Source organism: Carassius gibelio, chromosome A13 (genome assembly GCF_023724105.1).
Source record: "Carassius gibelio isolate Cgi1373 ecotype wild population from Czech Republic chromosome A13, carGib1.2-hapl.c, whole genome shotgun sequence".
Lineage (NCBI taxonomy): Eukaryota > Metazoa > Chordata > Actinopteri > Cypriniformes > Cyprinidae > Carassius > Carassius gibelio.
In genome coordinates, this window is record NC_068383.1 from 17,793,476 (window position 1) to 17,815,891 (window position 22,416).

Consider the following 22,416-nt stretch of genomic DNA (forward strand, 5'->3'; position numbering starts at 1 on the left):
AGGTGAGGGAGCGCGTTGTGATGAGCCTGACCGACTTGTGACAGTACCCCCTCCTCCAGGGCCAGCTCCTGAGGGCCGATGACCCCAACGACGTGGTGGTCTTCCTCGGCCTCTGGGAGTAGGGTGATCTGGGTGCGAGGCATGGAATTCCTCTTGGAGCATAGGGTCTTCTTCGAATGTTCAGTCGACGAGATACTCTAATCTCCCACCACGTCGCCGGGATTACAAGATCTCCCTTACTTTGTAGACGGCTCCTTCCTCTAGCAGTAATGGGAGAGGGGGTTCCATCTGTCTGGCCAGGTTCTGTGGAGACAGGAGGGTGAAATGTAGGGGTGCTCCAATCACGATCGGCCGATCGTTAATGCGCATCTCGTCAGTAAAGCCGGTTATCTAATCAGCGGTTAATTCCATCAGGTGCGTGATTTCACATAGAGCAGCTGTTACTACACAGAGCCGTTGTTAACTGAGAAGATGCGCCAACAAACGCTGAAAATTAACGTGATTTGCGCATCTTCTCTATTAACAACGGCTCTGTGTAGTAATAGCTGCTCTATGTGAAATAACGCCCATGATGGAATTAACCGCTGATTAGATAACCGGCTTTACTGACGAGATGCGCATTAACGATCGGGCGATCGTGATCGGAGCACCCCTAGTGAAATGGTTTTAGAAGAGAAACATGGAAAATGGGATGAATCTTATATTGAGGAGAGAGTTGGAGTTTGTAGGTGACTGGGTTGACTTGTTCTAGGGTGGTGAAGGGGCAGATGAATCTGGGACTCAGATTCTTGCAGGGCAGGCACAGTCAGATGTCGCTAATGGACAGCCAGACCTTCTGTCCTGTTGGTAGGTGGGAGTGATGTGCGACACAGATCGGCTGCCTTCTTCTGTCTGCGCACTGCCCGCGGGAGGGTGATGGTGTGCCTCGTCCCAGACTCTTTCGCTCCTGGAAACAGTAGTTCGATGGAAGGAACGTCAGAGGGGTCTCCAGACCAAGGGAAGAGCGTGGGTTGGTAACCAAGTATGCACTGAAATGGTGTTAGACCCGTGGATGGTTGGCAGAGAGAATTCTGGGCGTACTCGGCTCTAAATCTAAATCCTTTCTGTTTGGCCATTGGATTGTGGATGGTAACCTGAGGAGAGGCTTACAGTCACACCTAGGAGTGAGAAGAAGGATTTCCATACCCAGAATATGAATTGCGGCCCACAGTCCGAGACAATGTCTTCAGGGAGTCCGAATTGATGGAAGACCCAATTGAATAGGAGCTCTGCTAGCGATGAGTTGTGTTGGGATGATCATTTCAGGCTTGTCTGTGCTTTCATCCGATGTGTGAATACGGGAGAGGGCATCAGCTTTGGTGTTGCAAGGACCTGGTCGATTAGCATATAGTAAAGTGGAATCGGGTGAAGAATAGGGCCCATTGAGCCTGGTGAGGATTCAGACGTTATATTGTAAGTTCTTGTGGTCAGTGGATACCACTTCGAAAGGGAGGTCTGGGTCATGATGAACAAGGATGGGGGCTCTGGTGAAGACTTGTTTGAGGGTAGCGAAGGCTTCGGTGGCAGCAGGAGTCCAGGACAGAGATTTGGGTTTGTTACGAAGGAGGTCTGTGATGGGACTGGTAATGGAACTGTAATTTTTTATGAAACGGCGATAGAAATAAGCAAAGCCTAGAAAATGTTGGAGTTCTTTTATGGTTGAAGGGAGTGGCCAGGAGGTGATGGCTTGGATCTTCCCCTCGTCCATTTGAATGCCTAAACTATTGATAATATAGCCTAGAAATTGAAAGGATTGTTGATGGAAGGTGCATTTTTCTGCCTTGACGAAGAGTTGGAATTTGCGTAACTGGATGAGGACTGTCTTTACATTTTGGCGATGTTCGGCCATGATCCGGGAGTAGATGAGGATGTCGTCTATGTAAACTATAATAAAGCGGGTAAGGTACTCCCGGAGCACCTTATGCATGAAAACTTGGTAGACTGAGGGGGCGTTAACTAGTCCATACTGCATCACCCTATACTCGTAGTGGCCAGTAGGGGTCACAAATGCAGTATTCATGCACTTCTGAGATCCAACTTAGAAAAGATGACTACTCCTCTGAGCTGTTCTAGGGTGGCTAGGCAAGGGTAAGAGGGTACCGGAATCTGACTGTAAAGCTGTTCTAGGGTGGCTGGGCAAGGGGAAGAGGGTACCGGAATCTGACTGTAACTTGGTTTAGGGCTCAGTAGTCGATGCAAGGTCGCAGACCTCCATCCTTCTTGGCCATGAAGAAGAAGCTGGAAGCGGCAGGGGATGTGGATGGAACAATGTAACCCTGATTTAGCGCCTCTACAATGTACTCCTCCATGGCCTTCTGTTCTGGAAGGGAGAGTGGGTAGATCTTCCCGCGAGGCACTGGCGTACTCGGAATCAGGTCTGTGGCACAATCCCAAGGGTGGTTTGGAGGATGTTGTGAGGCTTTTTGCTGGCAGAAGACGTCTTGGAACACTTGGTAACAAGGGGGAATATCAACAGAGCGTTTAACACTAGTCACCCCACCGGAGGACTTCGCCTGTCGACCAGGAGATGACTGGGCTATGTTGCACAGGCCACCGATGACCAAGAATGATGTCTGCTGTTGATTCTTCTAACACTAGGGAGGTAATGGGTTCTTCATGAAGTAAGCCGATTGACATTTGGATTGGGCCCACACTGTACCGGTTGTGATGGTGATTAAAGGGGTTTTCGGGTGATGGTGATTACTTGGTAAATGGTTTTGGTAGTGTGGGCTGGTAGCTTGAGCTGGCGGTAGAGGCTCCCCGAGATAAAGTTCCCTTAATAATCACCTATCATCTTGGTAGGTGATGGTTGGATATAACTCATCGCTGGCTGTGGTGGACGAAGGGAGCAAGCCAGGATGTGGTGGTTTCCTGAGCCATAGTAGAGGCACAGTCCCTGGGTCAGCCACCTCTGCCGCTCAGTTTGTGTTAACCGATGGCTAGCCATTGGTTCAGGGTCAGGTTCCGGAAGATTTGAGACTTCAGTTTGGCGATACCGTGTGGATAAGACGGTAGGTGAGGATTCTTGAAGGCAGGTTTGAAGGCGATTGGAACATCTAATTGTGAGCTGAATAAATCTCTCTAAACCACATGAGTCATCATACGCGGCCAGGTGGAGGCGCAACTTAGGATCCAGACCTTGACGGAAGCAGTAAGTAGGGACATCTCGTTCCAGCCACTGGCTGCTGCTAAGGTTCTGAATTGCAAGGTATACTGGTGTATATTCATCTCGCCTTGTTTTAAGTTAAATAATTTCTCACCCACGGATGAATCACCCTCGGTGGTGCCAAATACTTCCCGGAAGTGAGCAATGAAATTGTCTAGGGATCGGGTGGCCGGACCGGCTTGTTTCCAAATGGTCTCTGCCCATCGTAGAGTGGGACCTGTGAGGGACGAGATGACATTTGCGATTTTAGATTGTCCATTGGGATATAATTGTGGTTGAGTCTCAATAGCGGGTGAACACTGGAGAAGAAACCTGTTGCAGTCCTCCGCCGATCCAGAGTATGGCGTTGGTATGATTACCGGACTAGAATAGAAGATGTTAGCCGACGAAGAAGATGCAGGATGTTGTGGTAGATGAGTTCTTGCCGGAGAAGCTGGGGTGGCGGCATGAGGTGTTAATAACCGCTCCAACGAATCCACCAGTTCTTGAAACGGATTGGCTTTGCTCATCCTCAGCTTTTCCGGTCCAATCTTCTGTAACACAAGGGTCTGGCACAGAGGATTAGTGGAAACTGGTATTTATTGAAGGTAGCTGAATACGACAGTGAATGAATAGGAACTGGATATTGGAGGAGGATCCTTGACAACGGGTATCAACTTGCCAGATGGGGTGAAGGTAGATCGCTGAGAGAGAAGGTCAACACTAGGGGTGTGACGGTTAGTATATAACCGCGAGACCGGTGGTTATAGTTGAACACCGTCATTAGAACTTTATAACCGCCAAAACCGTGTCACTAAAATATTTTTTACAAACATTTTTTATCAAAAATTATTTTCATTTTTTAGTTAGGATCATCAGATGCGCAATATATCGGGAGACATGGTTTTTACCACTTAATGAAGTTTTGTAAATCGTCAGACATGATATTTACCACTTCATTAAATTTTGCTTTGTAGAAAACCTTTCTTAAAAACGAATTTCGTTTTGAACAAATTTTATCTTAATTTTAATAGATGTTTCATCAACCAATTGCATGTATTTTAATAAATAAAAAGCAAATATAGCAGACAATGATAACCGTGACATGGAAGCAGCAGCGCGCCGCGTTCACTTGCACTGCACTGTGAACTAGAGCGCATCTCATTGTAAATGAAACTCAGCGTAGGCCTATGCCTCATACTCTAGCATTAAATATTTTTGCTGCATCCTTTCCAGAACAGACAATGGCTTTTTTTTTTTTTTTGCGGCTCGCATCAGCAAAGCATAGACCGCAAAACAATCAGCGGATGGCGGGCGGGTGCGGCTTTGAAATTTGCTCAAAAAACTTTGGCGCGGATGATGAGTTTTGTGACAGATATCCTTAAGAAACGGAGGTCTGAAATCTCTGCCCCTTTACCGATCAGAGCGCGCGCTGAAACGGAGTTAACCCGCTATCTCCAAGATCAACCAATTGACTCTACGGCAGATCCACTAGCATGGTGGCGAGACAATATGAAACAAAATGAAACACGCTATCCGGCACACATACCCCCCCCCACCCCCCCCACCCCCCGACGGTTATGTTATGAACCGTCACATTTTACTCACGTCATAACCGTCATCACCAATTCTGAAACCGGCACACCCCTAGTCAACACAAATGGTTAGTATCAGTAGGAGTCAATGCAAGTAACTAGCCGGGGGAATATTCCGCTGGGTAGTCATGAGATTGGACAACTGAGGATCTGAAGTGTGTGCTTTTATAGTGCAGGGGAAGATTTATAATTGAATAGTGAACAGGTGACGATGATTAATACTCAGGTGAGGGAGTGCGTTGTGATGAGCCTGACCGACTTGGCAGGGTTAACTTTACAGTAGTACTCTACTCTGATTACTGTCAGACTTTCAGAATCCGTCAACACTTATATTAAGATTATAGTATTTTAATTTTCAAAGCACCATCACCAAAAAATCTGACTTTAGCAACTCTTTTTACTATGAGACCATTTTGAAGTTAATTAGAGATTTGAAATAAAAACAAGATATAGTTTAATAGCTGTGATACTGTTTTTAAAATCAAATCTTTGCATAGCTATGTCAGGAAACACCGGCATTCAACAAATAAAATTCTAACTGTTGAGCTGCTTTAGAGAAGAGGAAGAGAAAACTAGGGGTGCACTTACAAATCTGTTATACATTACAGACCAAAAGTTTGGACACATCTTTTAATTCAAACAGTTTTCTTTATTTTCATGACTATGAAAATTGTAGATTCACACAAGGCATCAAAACTATGAATTAACACATGTGGAATTATATATGGAATTATATACATAACAAGAAAGTGTGAAACAACTGAAAATATTTCATATTCTAGGTTCTTCAAAAAAGCCACCTTTTGTTTTGATTACTGCTTTGCTTTGGGTCATATACACAAAGACAAAACACCATCAGAATAACATGCGACACTAAAATAATGTAGTAAACACAACACAAATAACAAAGTGGAGCACAAAACAACATAATGTACCTTACCAGTATCAAAAATGAAAAGAAACAAATTATTTGCATAAAATATAATCATATATGACTTTTGGGAATCAATTTTAAAAACATACATTTGACAGTATTTTACAGTAAAATTACATATAAAATGATGATTAACCATTTCAAGTTTTTCACTGTATTTGGTAAGGTTGTTGATAGTTTAAATGTTTTTACTGTAGCATTTGTAATTTTTTATGTAATATTTACTAAAATGTTGTGTGTATTAAATGATGTGTTAAAAAATATATATATTGAGGCTGTTGTGTGTGTGTGTGTCTGCTCTTAGAGCAGAGGGAGAGAGAAGAACATGAGGAGGGGAGCGAGGAGCTAGAGGAGGGCCAGGACTCTCCCATCCCAACAGGAGATGACATTCATCTCTACGGCAACCAGACACACCAAGGAGGGACAGGTCAGTGAATGTGTGTGTTTGCGAGCGAGTTCAGGATGGGATGGCAGTTAGAGCCAGAGCTGTTGATTAGCTCTGGAGATGCTCAGGTTAGCAGGTCAGTTGTTGCCACGGCAACAGTCTCAGGTGTGCTGTGATTATGTTGCGCAACCCCACCAAACCCACACACGGTGACAGGTCTCCTGTTGTCACTCAAAACCACACAAAGTCGTCTTCTCCTCTTTTTGTCCTCAGGAAAATGTAATAAAAGAAGACAATTGGTAAAAAAATAAAAAATAACTGTGGAAAATGTTGACATCGCCAATGTAATTTACTTTTTAGTATATAGTGCATGCAAAAGGCCAAATAGTTGCTTTTATAACACTGATAATCATTTTTAAAGGTCTGCAAGGAAGAATGGACATTGTTTAGAAAACAAATGTTATTGCATTCATCATTGTTTTATATCCATAAACTTTCCTGTTTTTTATATAACTCTTTTTAAATCCTGAGACGATAGCAGTGCATGAACCACCAACTGATATTTTATCCTGAAAGTTGACTATGTTGTCTTAATCCAAAATAAAGATTCACCAGGCAGCACAATGTAAAACGTTTAGCTACAGTATTCAACAAAGGTCAAAATAAATGAGGAGAAATAATAGTCAAAGACACTGGATTACAATTCTCATAAGACAAAAACAGTAGGCAATTTGCCAGGTAATTTTATAGTGGTTGTGGAAATGCATATTTACCTAACCTTCTCAGGTAAATCTAGTCCTGTCTGAACAAAGCTCTTTTTTTATCTGTTGTAAATCGTTATGTTGGATGTGTCCCCCATCTGCAAAAAGATGCGTTATGTTATGTACATAAGTACCAATGAATCACATGCTTAAAGGTTTCTTACTGTTAAATGGCTACTAATGGGTCTAAACATCTTAAGTATAATTTTTTATAAATAATTTTTTAAAGTATAACAACTCCTAATGAACAACGATAGTCTTATTTCTGCTGCACTGCACTGCTCATGCTCAATTAAAGTAACAGCACACTTTTGATGGACAAAATAAATATGATTTCACACAAAAAGTGCTAAAAATACACAGAATAAGCATGTCTAGTGTGTTTTAACAAGAACTGGAGTATTTCAGAATAGAAAATGAAGAATCAAAAATATTTATCTAAGATTTAGCCATTTAAACTTGTTTTTAACTATTCAGTTTTGGTGAAAGTATGGTGCATTATATATAAAAAAAATAAACATTTTGAACAGCATGCTCTATATCGAAGTATGACTGAAAGGACATGATCGGAGCTGTTTTTGTTGTTTACCATTTGTATGTGAATCCCCATGGTAACAACCTTTAAAAACGTAAAAACTTTCAAGTTTATAACTGACCAACTTGTAAAAACAAATTTATAGCTCTCTTTGTAACGAAATATGTGGTTTTGAAGCTCTGGCGAGTCTGCAGCTGCAGTGAGGATGTAGTTATGCGAACGTAAAGCTGACGCGAAGCTCAACCTTGTGGTGTGAAACCAACCTAAAGTTTAGCTAAACATTAATCATCTACATATAAAAGTTCTGTAGGTACAGTCGGAAAAACAGATGGTTTGAAAAGGATCAGAAAGAGGTTGGAAAATGGCCATGTAAAACAACAACTGTTTTTGGTGCATGAAACCTCGAGTAACATTTTAATTGGACTTCAAGGGGGAAAAATGCTACAATATAGCCCCTTTAAAGATTTTTGCTGCATTTACTGTTTTGCAACTCAAAACTTTTGAAACTTATAATGTCTTATACGAATGATGTAACATATCTATTAATAGGGTTGCTTTTTGCCCTGATGTGCTGCTGCTGTTGAAAATGAGCGCAGCTTTAGTAATATCAGTAGACAGCTGACCCAGAATCAGACAAGCTGATGTTCTCTCTCTGTTTTCTCAAACACAAATAGTTCTGTTTTAAATTCTTTTTTTTTTTTTCTGCGTGAGTGACTCCTGCTGTGCATTTGGTGGGCTCACATTAGGATGAGTGGGGTTTGTTCACACTTTGTCTCATCCGGTCTGATGTTCTGTCATCCTCAGCGCACAAGCCTTCAGCACTTGTCTAGATTAAACCAAATTCCTCCAAACTTCTCTGACATACTGCTAAGAGTTTGAACTGTGTAGGATGCACACGTGTGTGTGTGTGTGTGTGTGCGCGTTTGTATATTTATAAACCAGGACTTCCAAACATTTAGTTTTAAGTGATTCATCAGTTGGCCGAACCGAACACCCAGTCACGTTATTTAGCAACCTGCTGGGTTTTTAATACTGCTTGATTGCTGGGGTTGAAGCAGGGGCGGTTATAAATAATTACATACTACAAAAATAAAGCAAAGCAAATATTACCTAATATGAGATCAAATGATCTCTAAACCACTAATTTTTCTGAAGTAATACAGTCGCACACCAGTCAGTAGAATTCTAGACTGAGGCAGCATCACAGTTTAGTATTTCCTGTGCAGGGAATGGCACTTAGTGCACAATGTACTGTAGGTAATAGGGAATGATTTCACGTTGTTTCACGTGAACTATGACAGCAAACAGTCTGATCCGGACTTTGGCTTTGGTCCAGAGACGCGATCATGTGGTCACATGTCACCCATAGGTTTCCGAAGACTGTTTTTGAAGCCAAAAGTGGGCGGAGGTGGTTGTCGTCATCTTGGCAGCGTGTCACTGCACGTCATTCCCAGATCATCGAAAATGGGCAAAAAGGTGGGAGCTGGTTGCTGAAACCACTCCCACCTTTCTCGACGGCGGGAGCAGCAATCCACCTATCACTCATGTGATTATGCAGAACTTTAATGCTTAATATAATTTAAACAGATGAATTATTTAAAAAATTCACCCCCCTTCACAGTTGCTATGTAAAATTAGATATTTAGACCAAAATAATTTTTTAACCATGCTGTAAACATGTTTTTTTCTAATGTAAAGTTTTAATAATGTAAGGCATTTTAATATGGTGAGTCTATGGGATTGACTCCCTTTTGCAGCCTGTCTCTATTAGCAAGCTGACGAATTACAGTTTAAGTCACTTCTGTATGGGCTTCACAAGAGAGAGCGGGAGGTTGCCGCTTGGTCACCAGGTATTATAATGCTGTGTGTTTTGAAGCACTTCAGGGAACCTTTAAATATTGAAAGTAAAAGTACAGGTAAATGCAAAATGGAAAAATAAGCAAATAAATATATATAAAAATGTTCATACACAGCTTGAGTAGCAAGATTGCGTTCAGTTTTAACTCGTTCTTCCATTTTGTATTTTTGGGTAAGAATAAGAAGCACTACATTTGGTACTTAGTGTCTTTCATTCCAACATAAGAAAACATTTCTGGGATCTGCCTCTGAAATAGCATTTAGATGTGTTTACACAGTTTTTGTATCTCATGGGTGGACATGGGTGTATTTAAATTGCAGTTACAGATTCATAAACAGGCCTATTCTTTTATTTAGTTTTTACATAAAAACATTGAATACTGATATTTGAAATCATTCAAAATAGGAAATAATGGTGAAATTAAAACCGTCAGTAGGTGACAGCAAGTGACTGTTAATGAGTGAGTCATTGAGATTTAACCAATTCATTTAAACGGCTTATTCTTTAAAGCATTTGAATGAGTGAATCACTGAATCATTTATTCAACCGATTTGTTTAAAAAGCAGATTAATTCTATATGTAAACACCGTCCATTGCTCAGAGACGCAATACAGTGCTGTGATCTTTGTTTGAAACTATTTTCGTTGGCAAAATTGAACAAAAACAAGCAATATTATGTCTAAAATGTAAGTCACTTATTGCTTTACTGAACTTGTATAAACTGATTATTAAATGTGTTCATGGCATTCAGATATCTGCAGAAAAACTGTATTCTTTGTGTGATTAAATTAACTTTATTTAATTATATAAATATAGAAAAAGCATACAGAACCATTTTTTTGCTTTAATAGATTAATAAATAAATGTGCGTACACTCCGTGTTTGATATGGTGATAGATACTTGATAATGTCCGATCGCACATCATCACACCATATTATTGCAGACAATGATGTATCAAGTACCCCAGACTTGACTTGAGTGGAAATTATATCAACCACGGTTGTGCACGCATTTGTTTGCACATGAGCATGAGTCTAACTTGCAAATGCCAGACCACTGATTCATCAAACCTGCTTTCCTGCAGTCCATCTTCTTCTGACTTCGGACTATTTTGTAGATAGTAACGAATATGCTTCGGGGAAATCTATCAGAGTAAAAGTAAAGTAAATTAAATATAAAAGTTGGCTGAAATATAAAAACTCAGATACTCCCAAAAAATACTTAAGTACGTTTTTGAAGTATTATTACTTCGTTACATTACACTCACTGCCTGTAGCATGGCGTAAGTGTGAGGAATGCAGGTCCTTCTTTGCAGCACTATGATTACTCTTCCACAAATTTGTCTGAATGTGTCAGACTGCAGGAAATGGATGGATTGATGCCAGAGTAACAGCTGCCATGACCAGCTTCTGTTGCATTCATGTCAAAATGAACTTGAATTTCTTGAAAAACAAGAAATTACCTGTAAGTGAGCTGGTTTTAGCAACCATGCAGTTTAGTGAAATTAAATATTCATCACCATGCCCACAACCTTCTCCACGCTCTCAGTATTTATTGAGGATTTGTTGGCATAAATGGTATATGAAATGTTCTTGTATTGGGATAGTTTACCCAAACCACCTTCGTTCATCTTCAGAATACAAATTAAGATATTTTTTTTTTTATGAAATCTGAGAGCTTTCTGAACCTGTATAGACATCAAAACAACTGACATGTTGAGAGCCCCAAAAGGTAGTAAGGACATTATTAAAATAGTCCATGGGACATCAGTGGTTCAACCATAATGTTATAAGCTACAAAAATGCTTTTTGTGCACAAAGAAAACAAAAATAACGACTGTATTCAACAATTTCTTCTTCATGAATGCGTGTTGAAGACTGACATGGAAGAGAAGAAATTGTTGGAACAAAGTCATTATTTTATAAACTTTATGAGACTATAGCCCTATTCGGACGGGACTAGTTTTACAGGGGGTCGTTAGAGAAATCTGCGTTTCACAGATGTACTTGGTGATTTTAATCCCGTCCGAATCTGCCAAGTCTGTGTTTTTCTCACACAACCTCTGTGATAATTCCAGAGCAAATTACCTACCGTTTTTCAGCAAACTCAGTGATGCTCTGAGACAACTAATCCCGTCCGAATGCGAATGTCTGTGATTGCCGGTGATATTTTATTTCACAACGCGTTTCCTTGTGTGTTTTGGCCAACGTGAATTACCGTAGATGCTCTTACCGCGCGGATGTTTGATATATTTGCTTAGCGGCAAATAAATAATAGTAAAAAAATTATACAAATAATAAAATCAAGAGCAAGATCACGTAAACTGTTAATACCAGGTATTGTAATATCAACATCAGGTAAGATTACTCACGTTCATTTATGTACTCAGTTACATAATGTTTTAATTACATTTAATTAAAAAAAAAAAAAAAGGAAGACAAGTTAAACTAAAGGAACCACACATTAACATGGTTTTGCTACACTAGGCATTTAGTATTTATTGTGTAATAATACTAAGGCAATCATTCTGAATGAATGCAGTGCACGCATACAGAGCGCGTGATCTCTGTGACGCCCAGATGCACAAATCAGACCCTCCCACCTCTGTAATAAACACGGAGATACTAGTCCCATCCGAATTGGTACATGAAAATCACAGACGTCAGGTGGTAAGAATCAAAACTCAAACGTAGCTTAGAAAACTAGTCCCTTCAGAATAGTGCTTATGATGTAACGTGTTTTTAGTTATGTGATTTGGTCACCATCAAATTGAACTGAACCTAAGCAGTTCTCCAAAGAGGAGTGTGTGTGTGCAAAGATAGTAGAGACATTTCCCAACAGACTAAAGGCTATGTCTATTTCTATTTTGTATTTATATTTAATATAAATTATATAAAATGCTTTTTTACTTTGTATTCATAAAAAAAATACTGGAAAAAATGTATTATAGTTTCCACAAAAACAGTAAGAGTGATATCTGAAGGATCATGTGATACTGAAGACTGGAGTAATGACACAAAATTAAGCTTTGCCATGACAGGAATAAAATACATTTTAAAATATGTTAAAAAAGACATTTTAAATTCTGATAATATTTCACAATATTACCTCTTTTACCTCTTTTACTGTAATGTCAAATAAATGCAGCCTTGGGGAGCATAAGAGACTTCTTTCAAAAACATCAAAATTCTGTCTTTCAAAAATCTAAAATGACCCCAAATTTTTGAACGATAATGTATGTACAACCCATACTGTATCTACAAAATGATATTACAGTTTGCTTGTTGATAGTCCCAAGTGTAAGGGAAATTTCTAAATTTTAACCAAGAAACTATGTAAACTACAATGGAACGTGAATTTACATTAGACTTAATACTAAAGTAAACAGATTGAGGGGCTTTGGCTCCTCATTTCAGATGACCACAGGGGTTAACATTCATCTGACTATTACCAGCCTCCGGCAAATCATTGATTCTGTTTGATTGGATGTGGTTTTGATAACTGGCTAATTGCTAAATTCTCTTTGGATTAGGGTTTGCACCAGTTTAGTTCAAGCTCAATTAATGCTGCTTTTATCTTATGTTAACAGAGTGGTTTCAAGTTACAGTATATCCAGCAACTCACTGAGCTTTAATTGGATGTTTAGAAAATGCAGTACATTTTAGATCAACATGATATGACCTCACATAATTGTTAAATGTATATTGTGTACTTGTAAACATCTAAAAATACAGATGACAAATGGAAAAGTGATGGAAGGACAGAAGGATGGAAGAGGAGAAAATAAAATAACTGGTTTCACGTGGTGACTGTAAGCCATTAAAAGGTTTGACAGGTTATGTAACCTTATTAGTTAAACACATAGACTTACCTCTTATAAAAACCCAAAGTTGTGCTTTTAAAGTGGTGCTTTTATTCTCAGTTTTCCCCTTTTAATCCCAAACCCATCTGAGGGGCTGTTTAATCTTGGAGCTAAGGCAGCAGAGGAGTCAGCCGCAGGTCGTGGTAATCCTGCATGAATATCTCTTTCCAGGGGCAGGACTTCTTGTGGCCCACGCACACAGGACTGAGGGATCTCTATTTGATAAAGGCTGTCTGCTTTATATAATCTCTATATGGAGGAGGACTTAGCATGCAGCCATCACATGAGGGTTTCAAGCCCAACTGCAAACCTGAGGACAATACCAAACATGAATTAATCAAATAAAGGACAGACAGGGACACGGCAACACATGCACGTACACGAGTACGTCCCATCCCTTCAGAGTTTGGACGATGCTTGTGATCCATGGAGTTTGCTCTGATGTATTTGCCGGTTACTAGTAAACAGTGTTGTGGGAGTGATATTTTGTTTTGTATTCAGGGACTGAACTGTTTCAGAGCAGATATTTGTGATGTTGGGTTAAGTTGAGGAAATCAGAACTGGGGATCTCTGATGCAGATGGCTTTTATGGTCACTGTTGCTGTTTTTTTATTTTTTTATTTTTTTACGATTTTATGCAATCAGAGTGTACTCTTTGAAACTAGTCTTTCTCTTCTTAAAAACTCTAAAAGCTGTTTTATGATGGTGGTTGTTTTGGCACACTGTATTCACTCCTCGGGCCTCCTATTCTCTTGTTCCTACAGAATCTGATGTCCACGGCTGTGTGCTGCTGAACACGTCTCGAAGGGTGAGGCTTTTCATTACATCCACATGCCAAACAGACCTTATAAGATGCATAGTCCCACCTGAAGTTTTGTGCACACCTGTGACTGCACATTAATTGAATTCTGTATTGATATAACCCATGGCTGAAGTGCTCTTGAGCAAGGCACTGAACCCCTAATTGCTCCCCGGGTGCTGGAAAAAATAGCTGCCCACTGCTCTGAGTGTGCGTTCACGGTGTGTGTGTGTGTGTGTGTGTGTGTTCCCCATTCACTGCTGTGTGTATGCACTTGGATGGGTTAAATGCAGAGCACCAATTCCAGGTATGGGTTACCATACTTGGCAAATGTCATGACTTTCGACTTTCATATACCAGTTTACACACAGTGAAGCCCAATAGTGTGAGACCTCTTTTTTAAAATCTGGTATTTTTTATTTAAACATGCAAATAAAACATTTTAGGATTTTGAAATAATGAAAAAATTTTTTTGACAAAATAAATAAAGAAATATTATTTATTTTAAAAGAAATATTTACTGGATAACATGATCATCAGGTTTTACCTAATACTGTAGCATTCTGAATTCTGCTTTCTAAAATTTATTTTACTACTGTTTACTGAAATTACTATCAGGTATTGTGATTCCGAATTCCAAAATTAATTGTACTAATTTCTAATCAAATTATCAACTTTTCACTCAAATTGTTATACTGACAATTTAATTTCCAAAACGTAATAAATTAGACAAGAATCCAAAACAGAAATATTTTCAATAAAGAATCGGATACATACAAACTGTATAACATTTCTAACAACACTGTAATACAATGTTTCCAATGAATTATTAATCTGCGATCCCACGATCATGGAAAAAAATGGCAATGTCAGGAGATTTTTCTTTCTTTCTAAGAACAGTCATGGACATATCTATAATGAATATACAGTTTTCAAAACATGCTGAGCTGTTAAATATTTCAGCTGCTAAAAATTGCTCTTGTGTAGAGTAATACTTAATCAGGCAGGAATGCATTTTAACTCCAAAAAATTTGAGATTCTGGCAGTTTTAAGAATGCTGTGTCATCCATTAGATGCTGTAAAAGACACAAGGCACAAAATCGGTCAAACACGTTTACATAGAAAACAATAGAAAAGTAGTAGGATACAAAAATATGTTCTGTGTGAATGGCCTCTTAGCCACAACCAAAAAGTCACTTGCCAGAATATGTTAAATATGTTATGGTACATAAATGTATATATATATATATATATATATATATATATATATATATATATATATATATATATATATATATATATATATATATATATATTATAATATTATTATTATTATTTTAATTTTATTTTTTTAAATGCTTGTAAAGTATTAACAAATCGTAGATCATGGAAACGTTCAAAAGTCATTGTTTAAAAAATATCATAACCCCATTTAATATATGATTATATAAATTGCATAACTGTATCTTATCTACGTACTTTTAATATTTTTTAGCATTGCTTACTAGGGGTGTAAATCGAATGGTTCATCATGATACGATACGATATTGATTCTTATTACCAGTGATACAGTATTTGCCGATACCTCAAAAAATTCTATGATATACTTACGATTCGATATCAGTATATCGATCGATATATCGATATTTTCATATTTCATCTATTTTAAACAACCATCTACATTTTTATTAACTCACAAATGCAACCAAAATATATAACACAAACATTTATCTGAAATTTTCATATGTTTGTAAATAAACAATTGGAAAAAAATATTCCAAACAATCCCGAGCATCTTTTATTCTCACCTTGTGCCTTCAGACAGTCCTTATACAGAGTCCTGATACATGATTTTGAGCGAGAATGCACGCGTTGGCGGTAATGAATAGACGAGCATTATGTGAAAATGTGGACAGTGCCAAATAAGGTGACTATTTATACTACAGATATCGATATTTTACGTGTGACATTGATGCACTGTATCGTTAGACATCGTATCGATATACAGTATAGATCCATATGATATACAGTATAGATCCATATGGATGAATTGTTGCACCACTATTGCTTACATGTACCTCTGTGTGTTCCCTCAGTACGTGAAGCTGATGAACTTCGAGGAGGAAGTGCGAGCTCACAGGGATCTGGACGGGTTTCTGGAGAGGGCCAGTATTCTGCTGCATGAGGACGAGGCATCTCTAGACGATGTGTTAAAGACAATGCTCCTCCACGTCTCACAGGACCCTCACACCGCTGAGCCCAGCTGCAACTTCGAGGAGATCATGAGCTCTCTCTTCACAGATGCAGGGTCACAGGAAGTCAGTGGTGAGTGTGTTTGTTTCTATGTGTGTGTTATTTCATGAAAAGCATATGAAAGGCTGCTCAATACCTCAGAGAGCTGATTTGACTGACACCTCAAAGGATATAAGCACAGCAGTTTGACATTAGTCAATGTTATTTTAATTTAAAATGCTTTATAAATTATAATTCAAATTTTACATAAGAATGAGTAACAGAGGGAACTGTGCAGAGACAGACAGGAAAAAGAGTTTCAGCAATAATTAAGTCAGTTTTCATCCCTGCTGACCCCACAGCTTTGAAACTCAGTCTAGGATATGTCAGAGAGAGGACTTGCTTTGAATGACCCCATAAAGGGAAGTCAGGTTCTAATAACACTGTTCTGCCCAGTCATTTACACATTAGACTCACTGGAATTGTCGAACCTTCCCAGAGGACACAAAACCCTTTATGACAGTGATAAAGTCAAAGGAAATATAGACAAATCACAAAAGTTAAGCTGAGAGTTGAAATACCTTCAAGGCAGGACTAGCTGAAAATAAATTTGTAATTGGGTATAAAATGATTAATTCAACACTGAGTACATAAAATATTTGAGTTAATATTTAAGATACAAGAATCATAATTGAATCAATTAGAATTCTTACAAATTTGAACTTTACTAGTTGAAGGCTGGAATACACTACATGACTTCTGTTCAGATTGTTGGTGCTGTTTGCAGTTTGAAGAAATTCTGAGTTTGGTCCATCAGAGTTGACAGATTTCACAGAAAATCACTCAGATTTTGTAGCCTCAGATTGAGAACCCATCCAGTTGGATGATGTTAAACATGTTTGATATTTTGAGTCGATTCTACCAAGAAAGTGCATGTTTTTGCATAAATTTGTTGTGTTCGGGACAACTTGAAAAGTCTGATATTGTGTGATCTTCAGTCATCTAGTGTATGGTGCCCATTTTTTCCCATTCAAGTATCCCTGCTTTATGAGCTCAGCTGTTTTCTGTATCACCAAAGCCCCTTTCACACTGCACGTCGGACCCACAATATTTCCAGAACATTGCCGGGTCGCCTTCTGTGTGAAAGCAACCACGTCCCGGGATTGATTACCGAATTGAACCCGGGTCGGGGACCTAGTAACATTGCGGGGTTCGACCCGGAACGAGCGCTGTGTGAACAAAAGCCAGATCTAATTCCGTGTCGAAGTGATGACGCGCGTTATCGACTCTTTTACCGGCTGTTTTGAAGGAAGATCAACAACTCAACCTATCTCAGAAAGACTGAATTATTCTTCCAAACGCAAGAAAACTCTGGCATACTCTCAGCTAGAGGTGATGCCACACCACCAGAGATTTTGGCAAACTGGATGCCTCATCTCCTACTTTATACATGTTTGAAACCCTAGTATTTATGGTCAGCATTGAAATTAAGCACCTAATTAGGACTCCCTGTCAAAAACACTTACGAGAGACAAGGGTAAAGAAAACTTTTTATTGAGATACAAAGGCCTATTATATGTTGTAATTGAACATATCTGTCTCTCAACCCACATATATCTCACCGCTCTATGCTCAGATATGATTTTTTTTATATAGAATTCACTATAATAAATGAAATATTAATGACAACACAAGCATTGTAAATCTATCAAGCCGCATGGATGTGTCATTACCTTCTGAGATTTTCACAAGCTGGCAGCACACTTTTTCTGGATAGTATTGATCGTTTCCGGCTCATCAGTAATCTCTGTGTTCTTATCATCATTGCCAGATTCACACTGAATGCACACAGAATATCATTGGCTATCCTGGGCACCAATTAAACCCAGTCCTGGACTTTGCTGTACCGTCACTCCAGTCTGCACAGCACAGCACCTAAACTGTGCCCAGATTCTGTCCTATTGTGTGAATGGGAATTATCGTTAGTTGATATTGTTTTTTTTTTTTCAAGTCTAGGGATGATACATTCCCTCTTGTCTCTGTTGCTAGGATACATAGCTCACATGTGAACAATAATCATATTAATGATATGAGCCTGGGAACATGCAAATGAACTGATGTGTGATTGGATTATGAGATGTGAATGTCATGAATATGATAATCTATGATTATTTGGTTGAGAATCCATGAATGGGTCTAATTGTGAGTGCACTGATTGTATGTGCACTCGGCAGGTCTTTAACACGCAGACACACACTCACTCTTGTACACGCAACCTAAAGTCTGTCAGTCTGGAGATCAAATTAGAATCTAATGGGAATAAAAATCTCATTCTGCCAAGATGCAAGCACAATGAAAGGTGGAAAAAATATATTTCATATTTCATCTGAGTAAAAAGACCTGAGCATCTGCCTGACAACCCAGTCCCAATTAGTGAGAGAGGGAGGTTCGGTGTGTCTGTGTGGGTGGTGGGTTATCTGAATTTGTGTCTGAGAGACGTTTCACTCTTTCTGCTTGATTTTAGGGTTCACAACATGTGTTTCTGTGCTCAACCTAACTTTAACTCTTTCCTTTCCAAGCTGAACTCAGTTTCTGTGTGTTTGTGTGATTGTGTGTGCCTGGACGTGTGCATCTGTGTGTCTCCAATTCTCTCGCACAGACAGGTCGTCGAATTTCATTTTCTATGACAACGGTAAGAACAATATGATCAGACTTGGGATATTACCCACAATTCATGTGTGTTTTCTACCTGAGTGCTGATGTGATTGACGTACCATTAGTCCAACAGACACGCGAGTCTGTGTTTTTTTTTTTTTTTTATTCAGATCCATCAATTTGCTGTATTTTCCTGTTGATGCAGTGACACAATCTAATTTGAAATCAGTATGCACACATCTGAAATGACAAGATTTGGTGTTGTTTTAAAGAGACGGCGGTGAATGCTGAGTGATTCCCTTCCCTGTGGGGTTGCTTTATATTGGGCTGTATCATTGCCTCTCTCGCTCTCATTCCTGCCTCATTGCCGTTCGGCTGATTGGCTGTGCATGGATTCCGCTGTTGTGATTGAAAAACTCCACTGTCATTCTGATGTCTTTTTCTGCTTAATATTTATGCAGTACACACACACTCACACACATACAAGTAGTGAACAGACTTTTTAATATCTTGAGGAAAAGTCTTTAGTGTGTGTGAATTAAAGCATCTCATTCCATCCTGATGTCCAAGCCTCTGGCAGTTATTAGAAGGGGTTAGGTGCGGTTGGCTTAGATGATTGCCTGAATATTAATGCATGTATGATATAGCTGTAAACATTACGGGCCCTATAATACACCCGGTGCAATGCGACGCAAGGTGCAGTGCAAGTGTGTTTGCTAGTTTCAGTCCGTAGTACTGAAGTTACTCAAAAGTAATTTTTGAATGTATGATATTATATGTGATCATACTGTATATATTATATATAATCATGGTGAGATAAAGATTAAATTAGTAATATAATATAATATAATATAATATAATATAATATAATTTATTACACGGCTCTGTGAAATACTTGATTCTGATTGGTAAGTCGCAGCATTCCAAGGTATTTTATCCCCCGATAACAGCCGGTAAAAGCTAGTCAGCGCTGTACTCTAGCTTGAACTCTATTTTGTTGGTGGAAGCTTTGCATTTGTTTAGCTAATAAAATATTAAAACTTGATTCAAAATGGTGTACAATTATTAATAATTAATCCTAGTATCGCGTATTCGCTCTTGTTCCATACAAACGCAGCTGCTGCCATTTTGCTACGATTGTTTTATATGCTGTAATGGATTATAAGAGAACTAACAAACTGGTAAAGTTTTACATTTTGGTCTTAATTCTTTTATTGCCTTAATAATATTTGAGGTGAAATAAGTGGTTTGACTGCACTGTTTCCCTTAAATATGTCTTGTTAAAACTTGCCGCTTGCTCGCAACTTCTGTGTTCACGGAAGCATTGCATTCAAATATGTCAACTCAAATCAATATTTTGTGTCTAATTGTTTACTTAAGTGGCAAGTAGCCATGTAATAAGTGGGATAATGTGCATCCAGCAAGTTGTTCTCTCAGAATAAACCCCTTCAGGCTGATACAAGACCCCTCCTCTCCGCGGCTGGATGTACATTATCCCTTACATAATATAATATAATATATTTTTTACTAAACATTTAAAACAAGTAAATGTAACACAGGGACATCTTTTAATATTTTTCAGAAATTGTTGACAGTGTTATTTTAGTATCATTGAGACTATTATAGTTATACAATTATTTAACTATTATAGTGTGTTTTTTATATCTCTATATAATTACATTTTATTTAAGTTTTAGTACATCATCAGTTATTCTAGTACATAATTAACCCTGATTGTCGCAACCCTGATTTTTGAACTGATTAAAGTAAATGAATCACACTTCCCAATTCTAGTTCAGTTTTTTGCTGCAGAGGTTTGAATCAGAGACCGTATCAAAATATCTTATCAACATACTCTCAAACTGGCCTACTGGCATTGTCTTACAAAGTAATGGCCAGAAGACATTTAAACATCCCAAAATCCCATGTTTTTATCAGCAACAAAATAATATGCAGTATAATATACAGTCTTGTAAATATTCATCCAGCTGTAGTGTTTGTGAAACTTCCTTAGTGTACATGCTTATATGGCCCTGCACAACATGCATCTTTGTACTTTTGATTTTCAAAAGTATTGTGGAAAGAGATGGTCTAGTTTTTCCTTCACGAACACAGTTCACAATTATCTCCGCTGTTTGTCCTCCTGCCAATTCAACGGTCTTCATATTGCCCTGTATTGCTCCATTGATACATTTCCCTCTCTTTTCCACTCCTTCTCATTCTTTCTCTATTCCTATATCTCGATGGTGCTGAGTGTGTTGTCATGGTGATACCCATCTGTCCACGGTGTGAGTGTGTGATGTCTTATTGATGAGACAGTGTGACTGTGTGCCAGAGACATCCATCCTGCCTCCTAAACCACACACACACATGCACACACACACACACGCATTCACATACACATATTGCTTTTGCTGGTCATGCTGAACAACTCACACCTGTCACCTCTGCCGGACAGAGGACGTACACACACACACACACACACACAGACACACACACACACACACATGCTTTCATACTGCTTGTGATTAATATGCTGGACAGCTCACACCTACACAAGACAGAGGGCAGGGAACGCGCGCACACACACACACACACACACACTGATTGATTAATTTGAATTAAACATTTGGTGGTGTTCTTGGAAAGGTCTTCATTGTCACTCATGCTGGCTGCAGTGATGTGTATTGTCCTCTGGTGAGTTTCTGCTTCTGTTCTTCCTTGATATGCATTAGCCTTTTCATGGAGATGAGTGGACTTTGATTTAATTACCGGCCCTTCCATCAATTCACATCCTCTTGTTTGTTTTTTGTGTGTCACCATGTTCAGTAAAAGTCAGTTGACTTTATCTTGGTGTCAAACTCATGAGTAGTCTCACTACTGTTCTTCATACTCAATTCGCACTTGATGTGCAGTACTTTTGAAGAGGCATCCAGATTGTAGTTAAAACTGACTTTATTGTTAAGTTTCCTTTTTCATGCATGGTTATCCATTGACTGGATTGCATGGCCGCTCATGACTGACTCCTTGCCTTCTCTCCTCACAGTGCATCTATTGTCAGAGACGCTGCAGTGTGTGACAGCCACAGCCACGGGGATCCAGTACCAGCAGTCCTGGCTTTGCATTCTGTGAGTTACCTGGATCTGTCTTACCTGTAATGCTGACCCTTTAAGAGGTTCTAGAGCAGGGTAGTCTGAAGAAATCAAACAAGAATAGTTAAAAAAATATTATAACAAGGACTTCCAATTTAACTTTGTATATTTAACAAAAAATATATGTATTTTTATTCAGCAAGGATGCATTGAATTGATAAAAATTGCCTGTGAATGCATTTATATTGTTACAATAGATTTAAATTTAAAAGAAATGCGTCTCTTTCATACGGAAGTTCTAAGCGGCCATGCATTATAATTTTTTTTTCCTTTTTGTTTTCTCGTTATAACGACTTAATTTTCTCGTTATCTCGACATAACGAAAGTCGTTTTCTCATTATAATGACTTATTTTTCTCGTTATCTCGACATAACGAAGTTCGTTTTCTCGTTATAACGACTTATTTTTCTCGTTATCTCGACATAAAAATTCATATCATATCAATTCAGTCATAAATTCAACT

At 38.7% G+C, this 22,416-nt stretch overlaps 1 protein-coding gene across 7 annotated transcripts in view; it reads left to right on the forward strand.

Annotated features, from left to right (window-relative positions):
- The window catches only part of LOC128026359 (solute carrier family 4 member 11), a 73,521-nt gene that overhangs the window by 18,593 nt on the left and 32,512 nt on the right, over positions 1-22,416 (forward strand). For 3 of the 7 annotated variants that reach the window (XM_052613425.1, XM_052613428.1, XM_052613426.1), the window contains exons 3-7: positions 6,018-6,140; positions 13,880-13,923; positions 16,011-16,239; positions 18,806-18,838; positions 21,848-21,929. In XM_052613425.1, the coding sequence (XP_052469385.1) occupies positions 6,018-6,140; positions 13,880-13,923; positions 16,011-16,239; positions 18,806-18,838; positions 21,848-21,929 (511 nt within the window). The remainder of the gene's footprint in view (positions 1-6,017; positions 6,141-13,879; positions 13,924-16,010; positions 16,240-18,805; positions 18,839-21,847; positions 21,930-22,416) is intronic. The other 4 variants (XM_052613431.1, XM_052613430.1, XM_052613427.1 and 1 more) reach the window with 2 other exon arrangements.